This window comes from Melanerpes formicivorus, unplaced genomic scaffold (assembly GCF_026170545.1).
Source record: "Melanerpes formicivorus ecotype bairdi unplaced genomic scaffold, bMelFor1.0.p_v2 SCAF_21, whole genome shotgun sequence".
Classification (NCBI taxonomy): Eukaryota; Metazoa; Chordata; class Aves; order Piciformes; family Picidae; genus Melanerpes; species Melanerpes formicivorus.
In genome coordinates, this window is record NW_027142373.1 from 12990790 (window position 1) to 12999070 (window position 8281).

Below are 8281 nucleotides of genomic sequence, written 5' to 3' on the forward strand. Positions count from 1 at the left end.
CAAGCTCTGTGGAAAGGGAGGAGTGGAGCAGCACAACTGTTGTATCTCTGCACAGTCCTTTCCCTTCCCCAAGGGGCATTTGCCCTTTGAGTCTGTGGGAGACCCAGATTCTGCTAAACCAAACAGTTCTGCACTCCAGAGCTGTGGCTTGCCCTGATTTCTGTTGGGGAGAAGCAGAGAGCAGCCTGGATGGAGCAGCAGGGCTGGCCACACTTCTGCTGAGGGCTCAGACCCTGCCAGCTGCCCCAGGACAACACAAGTGAGCTCTGCTCTGCCCAGCACCAGCACCAGCACCAGCGCCAGCACTGGGTTTGGGTGAATGACATCTCCAGGGCTACAGAGCATTGGGGAGAAGGCAGCTGAGCATAGATGTGCACACACATCCCCAGGCTGTTCCCAAGCTGTCCCCAGGCTGCCCCCAAGCTGGCCCCAAGCTGGCCATCTAAGGTCCAGATGCTGCTCCACCAAAGCCACAAGCTGTTCCACAGTTAGAGTCCCCCCAAACCCCCCCCACTGCCCCATGGCTCCCTGGGCTTTCCAGTGGTCTCCAGGTTGCTCTTCCTGCTTCAATCTCAGCCAAACCCAGCATCTGCAGAAGCTCCCAGCCCTTGGAGGTGAAGAAACTGTGGGCTGAGGCTGACCTGCATGACAAGCTGCACCTTGTCCAAGGCAGAGTGTGGGGAGGGAAGGGCTCTCCCCAAAGGGAGCCTGGTGGTGTCCTGCTAACCTCCTGTCTGCAGTGCAGCAGGGTTGGCTCTGGGCAAGCTGCTTGGGCTTGGCAGCAGTCTGAGAGAGGGCCCAGGGCAAGCTGACCTGGCTGAGGATGTCCCTGCTGACTGCAGAGGGGTTTGGACTGGATGACCTTTGGAGGTCCCTTCCAAGCCAGACCATTCCATGATTCTATGATGGCTTGGGATGTGCCTTGGCCAGGGCACCACTAAACCTCAGGTCCCCCAGCACCACATCTCCACAGCTTTGAAACCCCTCCAGGCATGGGGACTCCACCACTGCCCTGGGCAGCCTGGGCAAGGCTGTGACAACCCTTTGGGGGATGAAATTGTTCCTCCTGTGCAAGGGGAACCTGCCCTGGTGCAACCTGAGGCCATTTCCTCTCTCCTGTCTGGCAAGGGAATGCCCCGGGGAGGGAGCGAGCGCTGGGAGCACACTCACCATGCCGTGCCTCTGTCGTCCCAGCTGTCCCCGTGCTGTGGGGGCTCTCTGCAGCAGAGGAGGTGGCTGATGGCACTAAACATCCCCTGAGCAGGCCGTGGAGCAACGCAGCCAAAAGCTCCTGCAGGCCCTAGAGGAGCTGCTTGGAGCAGCCAGCTTGCTGCTGCCTTGTGTCAGCCCTCAGAGGGCTGGGTCCTGCTGGGCTGAGGGGGCTCTGCTCTGGGGGAGGACAAACAGAGCTGTGTTGGCTCAAGACCTGAGTCCTGAAGCCCCTCCCCTGCCATGCCCAGCCTCTGCTCCCCTGGGAGCTAGGATGGGGCTGGCAGGGGCTCCATGGGCAGCTGTCCCTGCAGAGCAGCTGGCTCTGGGCTGCAGGAATCAGGCAGTGGGGTTCACATCACCCACAAGCCCCAGCAGATCTTGGATGTCAATGGAGATGGAGCCAGCATCCATTTGCTGGAGCAGAGGAGCTGGGTTGGGCCCAGCCCCCTGCATCCCTTGGGAGCAGCTTTCCAGCACCTGCTGGGCTCAGGGATGGAGCCTGGCAGTGCCAGGGCCTGCTTGGTGCTGCCAGCAGAGGGTTGCACTGGGTGAGCCTTAGCTCCCTTCCAGCTCACACAGTCTCTGCTTCATCCTGGCTGCCCTAAGCATGTCTGGGGGAAGCCTTCAGGAAGGCCAAACCCATGAGGGGTGACTGCCTGTGGCCTTGGACATTGCAGGGGACAGTGCCAAAGGCCTTGTGATGGCCAGGCAGACACGTGCCCAGCCTTCCCCTCCCCAGCAGGTAGCTGTCCTGCTGACAGGAGGCCAGGGTGGTGGGGCAGGCCCTGCCTTGCATGAAGCCAGGCTGCCTGGGCCTGCCCCTGGCTGTGCTGCCCATGCTGAGTGAGCTCCCTCCGCATGCACTGCTCCAGAGCCTTCCCCGGCACTGAGGTCAGGCTGCCAGGCCTGGAGCAACCCAAAGCTGACCTGGCTGAAAGGGGCCAGAGCAGAGCTGGCCAGGGGCTCTTTGCAAGGGCCTGTGGCCATCTCTCAAGGGCCAATGCTTTGAAACCAGCACAGCAGGGTGGGTTTGGCTTGCACCTCAGGAAGAAGTTCTTCAGCAGGAGGGGGCTGAGGCTCTGGAATGGGCTGCCCAGAGAAGATGTGGATGCCTCAAGCCTGGAAGTGCTCAAGGCCAGGCTGGAGGAGGCTTGCAGCAAGCTGGGCTAGGGGGAGGTGTTCCTGCCCGTGGCAGGGGGGTTGGTGCTGGGTGATCCTCAGGCTCCCTTCCCACCCAAGCCATTCTAGGATGCTGTGAGAAACCCTGCTGGGCCTTCTTGGATTAGGGTCCCATTGGCCAGTGGCAGTGGTGTGGAACTTCCCCTGTTAACCAGGACTGCTGAGAGAGGATGGAGAGCGGCTTGGCAAGCTCCTGTGCCAGCTCCCTCGGCACTCTTAGCACAGTGGCCAGGGGCAGTTCTAGCAGGACTTTTGCTTCTCTCTTTTCCTCTCTGCATGACCTCACAAGATCCCTGAACAGGCAGAACCACAACTCTGGCATGGCTTCATGCCCCACCTCAGCACTCAGGCTGCATCCCCTCAGGGCCTATGGGTTTGTGAGTGCTCAGTTCCCAGGTGATCTCTGGCCCTCAGCGACCAAGGGAGAGTCTTCCATTCTCCAGAGCCTTTCTCTCCCTCCCAGGCTCTGGGATTCCTGTGGCCCAGCCTGGGCAGCAAAGGCTGAAGCCAGGAAGCCCTTCAGTAGCTCTGGCTTCTCTGCATCCTCTGTGCCCAGGGCTCCCTCCTCATGCAGCTGCAGGCCCACATTTTGCCTGCTCTTCTTTCACCACTGCTGCATTTGAAGAAGGCCTTCTTGTTCTCTTTGACTTCCTTTGCCAGATTTCATGGCCAGAGGGCCTTGGCCTTCCTCATTGCCTCCCTCCCTTGGCTGGCAGTGTTCCTATCAGCCTCCCAAGTGCCCTGTGCCTTGTCCCACACACTGTGAACTTCTTTCTCCCCTCTGAGTTTTTGCAGCAGCTCCTTGCTCATCTGTGCAGGCCTGCTGCCTCCTCAGCCTGATGGTTGACTTGGAGGAATGCATTGCCCTTGAGCTTGGAGGAAGTGGTGTTTGAATATCCCCCAGCTCTCCTGGGCTGCCCTACCGCCTAGATCCTGGCCCATGGCCTTCCTCCCAGCAGCTCTTTGACGAGGTCAGAGTTAGGCCCTGCCAAAGACCAGTGCTGAAGTCCTACTTCTTGCCCTGCTTGCTCCTCCTGGGATCCTGATCTCCAGCACCTGCTGCTCACTGCAGCCAAGGCTGCCCCCAGGCTTTTCCTCCCAAACCCAGACCCTCTTTGTTCTAAGTTCAAGCAAGGCCCAGCAGCACAGCTCTCCTGGTTATCATAGTATCATAGTATCACAGTATCATTCAGGATTGGAAGGGACCACAAGGATCATCCAGTTCCAACCCCCCTGCCATGGGCAGGGACACCCCACACTACATCAGGCTGCCCAGAGCCTCAGCCAGCCTGGGCTTAAACACCTCCAGGGCTGGGGCCTCAACCACCTCCCTGGAGGTGGAGATTCTGTGCTCCTGCCTCTGCTGAGCAGCAGAAGCTCAGCCATAGGGGGAATGGCCCACAGCATTGGGTCATGCTGAGCTCTTGAGTGTGGGCAGCTTCAGTGGCTGCCTGGAGGGCTCAGATCCCTGTGAGGACTGCTTTGAACTTCATGTGCGCTGGTGTTGGCACTGCTGAGCTGAGGGAGAGCCACCCATGTGTGCTCACCTCTGCCCCAGAGCCCTGGGAAAGGACATGGAAAGGCACCAGAATGTGAGGCTGCACTCAAATCTCTTTTGTATTTCCCTGTCAAAAGCCACCAGCCCCCAGGCAGAGCTGTGCTCCTTGCTCCTCGTCTTGGGACACCTCAGGCAGAGGCTGATCAAGGAGGGAGAGGGAAGATGTTCCCCAGAGTGTGCTGTGCTTGCTCTAGCCCCAGTGGCTGGAGCTGCCTCCCCTGCAGCCCAGTGGTGCTCTGGGCTCATGCTGAGCATCTGGTTGTGGCTGGGAGCTCCAGAAGGCCATTCCTCCTGCCCAGGAGAACTTGCATTTGTAACCTGCTGTGTGCTTGCTCTCCGTGCATGTGGAGTGCTGGAGCTACTGCAGTGAGTGCTGCTGGCCCAGGGCAATCCCAGAGGAGGAACCACAGCAGAGAGTGGTTGGACAATAGAGCTAAGGGGTTTGGGGCTGTTCCTTTAAGGCGCCACTGCCGCGATTAAGAGCCGAGAGGCAGCCTGATGCAGGCCAGGTGTCCACTTTAGGATCCAAAATTCTTCCTTATTAAACGAATACAAGGCAGAAGCAGTTTACAAGAGGAGCCAGGGACTCTGTTACATCAATCTGCTAGATGTCTGAAGTCTGACCCTCTCAGGTCATAACAACCACTCCTAATCAAATATCTGCCCTCCTCCAACAGCACTGCTGCACTGAGTTCCCATAGTTCACAAACCATCCAGGCCAACACTGTCTCCTTCTTAGCAGTCCAGCAGTGCTTGGAGCTCAGCTCTCCAAGATTTAACCCTTCAAGCCACAAGGGCTAATGAACTGTTAATGAGCTGCTAATGAAGCCATTTGTGGGGCTGCTCCCAAGTGACACAACTTTCCACACAGCCGAACTTGGCCACTTGGTTTTCTGCCACAAGACTGCCAGCGACAGATGTGAGGCTCCCAGCACAACTCTGCCATCGCACCACTGCTGTGCCCAGCCCCAGCGTGTGTGTTTCAGTGTCACCAGTGCTGGAGGAGGACGCTGGGTGAGACACACAGGCTGGGTGCCAGACAGAGCACACAGCACCTTGACTGTCCCTTCATGCTGGGATTCTGTGACCTCAGCAGAATCTAGGAAACACATTGAGCCCCTGAGCACCACCAGGCCTGGCAGAGACAGGAGAGGAGGCTGCAGGGTGCATGTCAATACTGAACTGGTGTGACACTGGCTGGGCCTGATGGATGCTGTCTGACACTGACTGTGCCCTGCCTGGAGGTGTTCCAAGCCAGGCTGGATGAGGCCTTGTGCAGCCTGTGCTGGTGGGAGGTGTCCCTGCCCAGGGCAGGGGCTGGAGCTGGAGACTCCACCACCTCTCTGGGCAGTCTGCTCCAGGCTTTTGTCACTCTCACTGTAAAGAAGTTTCTCCTCACATTGAGGTGAAATCTTCCATTGTTCAAGCTTGAACCTGTTGTTCCCTGGCTTATTACAGCCACCAAAAAGAGCTTGGCCCCCTCTACTTGACCCCCACCCCTCAGATATTGATAGATATCGATCAGATCCCCTCTCAGTCTTCTCCTCTCCAGACTAAACAGCTCCAGGGCTCTCAGTCTCTCTTCACAGGGGAGTTGTTCAAGTCCCCTAATCATCCTCGTGGTTCTCTGTTGGATTCTCTCCAGCAGGTCTCTGTCTCTCTCGAACCGGGGAGCCCAGAACTGGACACAGTATTGCAAGTGTGGTCTCAGCAGGGCGGAGTAGAGAGGTAGAAGAACTTCCCTAGACCTGCTGGGCACAATTTTCTTGATGCCTCCCAGGATCCCGTTGGTTGCTCCTCCTCTTCTTCGTGCCCTCGCCCGAGACTCTCTGAGCAGGCCATCTCCCGGCTCCTCACCAGCTCTGCTTGCCGCGGCTCACCAACCTTCCAGCAGCTCGGCCGGGCCGCCGCAGTTCCGAGACGAATCCTCCTCCTCAGTCGCTGCCGCATCCTCTGTCGGTGCCCCGGGCCACGTGCTGAGAAGCAGGAGGCGATGCCTGTGTGCTGGGAGCTGCTTCGTGGGCAGGGGCCGCGCCGCCGAGTTCCCTGTGCAAGGGGACAGCCCTGGGCTGCGGCTGGCTCTGCTGCCAGGGGAGATGCCCAGTGCGGGCGGAGGGGCTGGGGGCCCGCGGTGGGCAGTGATTGTCCCGGTACCCTGCGTAGCACTCCGGGCGGCTGCTCTCTAGCGTGCAACCACAGCTCTCCAGCAGGACGTTCCCCGCCGCCCCTTCTGGCCCACTCCATGCGCAGCTTTCGGCCCCGACTTGTTGAGCAGACTTGCCCGGACCCCGGCTCCCCTGAGACGCCCCGAGCCCAGCTCCCTAGGCTTTCGTGTGATTTACGTGCAGGGTATTCCTTGAAGGAAAGATGCCTTTACGTCTCCGGGGCTCTTGCGCCGAGCTCCCTGCTCCGCGGATGAAAATTCCCCCCCGAGAATTCTCTGTGTCACGGCTGCTGGAGGTCTTTCAATCCCGCGGAGCCGTCGAGGTTCAGAAGCAGGGTCCCAGCAGGGTGAGGCACTGCGAGTGGCATCTCAGCAGAGCGGAGCGCAGGGCAGCATCCCCGGGAAAGGCGGCAGAAGTAGCTAAAGAACGGGTGGCGAGGGGTGGCTCCCGCTGCCCGCCCCGCCTGCAGCAGGCCCCGAGCCCGGCCCCGTCCCGCCCCCGGTGGCCGCGCTCCGGCAGTGGCGGAGCGGCCCTGTCGGGCGGGCGGACGTCGGTCTGGCTGTGGCGGCTCTGCAACCTCCTCATGGCTGCGTTCTTCGGGCTGGCGGCCGCCGTGCAGGTGAGGACGGTGTCGTCTGAGCTGGCAGCGCCGGCGGCCCCGCTGCGCTCCTGTGCGGTGCCCTCCCGCAGGGAGTGGCCCCGGGCCAGGCGACCGCTGCGGGGTCCCAGTGCGCATCTGTCCGCCACAGGTGAATGACCCCGACGCCGGGCTCTGGACGCTGAGGACGGGAAGCGCCGAGCAGCTGCAGCGAGGCACATGCCGGCTTCGGGGCTGGCCCTGCCCCGCGGCCCCGGCCGCCCTCCGCCCGTCCCCGGGCTTTCTCGACAGCCCCAGCTCCGCTGTGCTGCGGGACCGCCGGAGGACGCCGCCCGCTGCCCTTAGCTGAACAAGAAGGCGGCGGGAGAGCGATCGCTGCCCTGCAGCGGCGGCTGAAGCCGCTCGGTGCTTGCAGGCTGTCTCATTCCGGCTCACTTTCGCCCTTGCCCCGGGCCCAGCCTTGGTTCCCCGGGCAGAACTCACCGAGCTGCTCCTCCTCCTGCCGTCGCCCGAACTCTCTGCCGGGGCCATCTCCCGGCTCCTCGCCAGCTCTGCTTGCCGCGGCTCACCGACCTTCCGCCAGCTCGGCGGGGCCGCCGCAGTCCCCTTTGGAAGTCTCCTCCCTGTCTGCCGCCGCAGCCTCTCTCAGTGCCCCGGAGCCGGTGCTGAGGGGCAGGCTGCCCTGCTGTGTCTGCCAGCCTTGGGCTGTGGCAGCAATAGGCGCTCTGCTGCCAGGGGAGATGCCCAGTGCGGGCGGAGGGGCTGGCTGCCCGCGATGGGTGGCGAACGACAGGGGAGTAGGTAATAGATGATCTCCAAGGTTCCTTCCAACCCAACCCATTCTAGGATGTATTTAGATGATTGAGAGTGGCTTGGCAATATCCTGTGCCAGCTCCCTCAGGACTCTCAGGTGGATCCCTCTTAGCACGGTGGCTAGATTGACTTTTGCCTTTCTCTTTTTCTCTCTGCATGAGCTAACCCAAGGACTCTGGTTGTTCCTGTTTCTTCCCAGAGATGCTTCCATGGACCTCATCTCATCATGGCGGTCAAGCGTTGAGCAAACACTGCCAGAAACCCCAACAGAGCTTATCACAGGAAAGATCTTTATTGATAATAGGAAAAGGGGAGGCTGAGAAAGGAGGAGGGGAGTGGTGCTGCTAGTGTGGGTGGACTAAGGGGGATGGGGAGGGTGGGGGCAGTGAGGAGGACACAAGGGATGGGGAAGAGGGCAAACAAAGGAGGGGGGGTGGTGGTGGAGGCTCTGCTGATTTTGGAGATGGTGGTGGGAAGTGATGGGCAATGATATCAATTGTTCTGGCTGGGAATGTGGGGTGCCATGTTACACCTGTGACTGTGTGGATGCAGAGCACAGGCTTTGGGAGGCTGGTGGAGGCTGCAGGGGCTGCGAGGAGGCCTAGTACTGGCCCCGGCAGCCAGGATGGTGGCGGCTGTTGTACCACTCTCGTGCGTCTGCCCTGGCTTTGCTTTCCCTGTGCAGAGAGGAGAGCCTTTCAGTCCTCAGCTGCTGGTGGAGCTCTTTGCCCAAGCCCTCAGTCCCTGCTCCACAGC

The 8281-nt window shown here is 60.5% G+C and overlaps 1 protein-coding gene across 1 annotated transcript; it reads left to right on the forward strand.

Annotated features, from left to right (window-relative positions):
* The first annotated feature begins 5220 nt into the window (after positions 1-5220).
* LOC137447820 (uncharacterized) lies at positions 5221-7328 on the forward strand. Its single transcript, XM_068151736.1, has 2 exons — positions 5221-6733; positions 6864-7328. Exons 1-2 carry the CDS (start codon positions 6317-6319, stop codon positions 7059-7061), a joined length of 615 nt encoding a protein of 204 aa, XP_068007837.1. The 5' UTR covers positions 5221-6316; the 3' UTR covers positions 7062-7328.
* Positions 7329-8281: the final 953 nt, after the last annotated feature.

Bases quoted from the DNA above. Each gene is read 5' to 3' on its own strand.
- LOC137447820 (XM_068151736.1), top strand. From the start codon at position 6,317: ATGCCTTTACGTCTCCGGGGCTCTTGCGCCGAGCTCCCTGCTCCGCGG. The intron at 6,734-6,863 runs GTGAGGACGGTG...TGTCCGCCACAG, and splicing joins GGCTGGCGGCCGCCGTGCAG to GTGAATGACCCCGACGCCGG.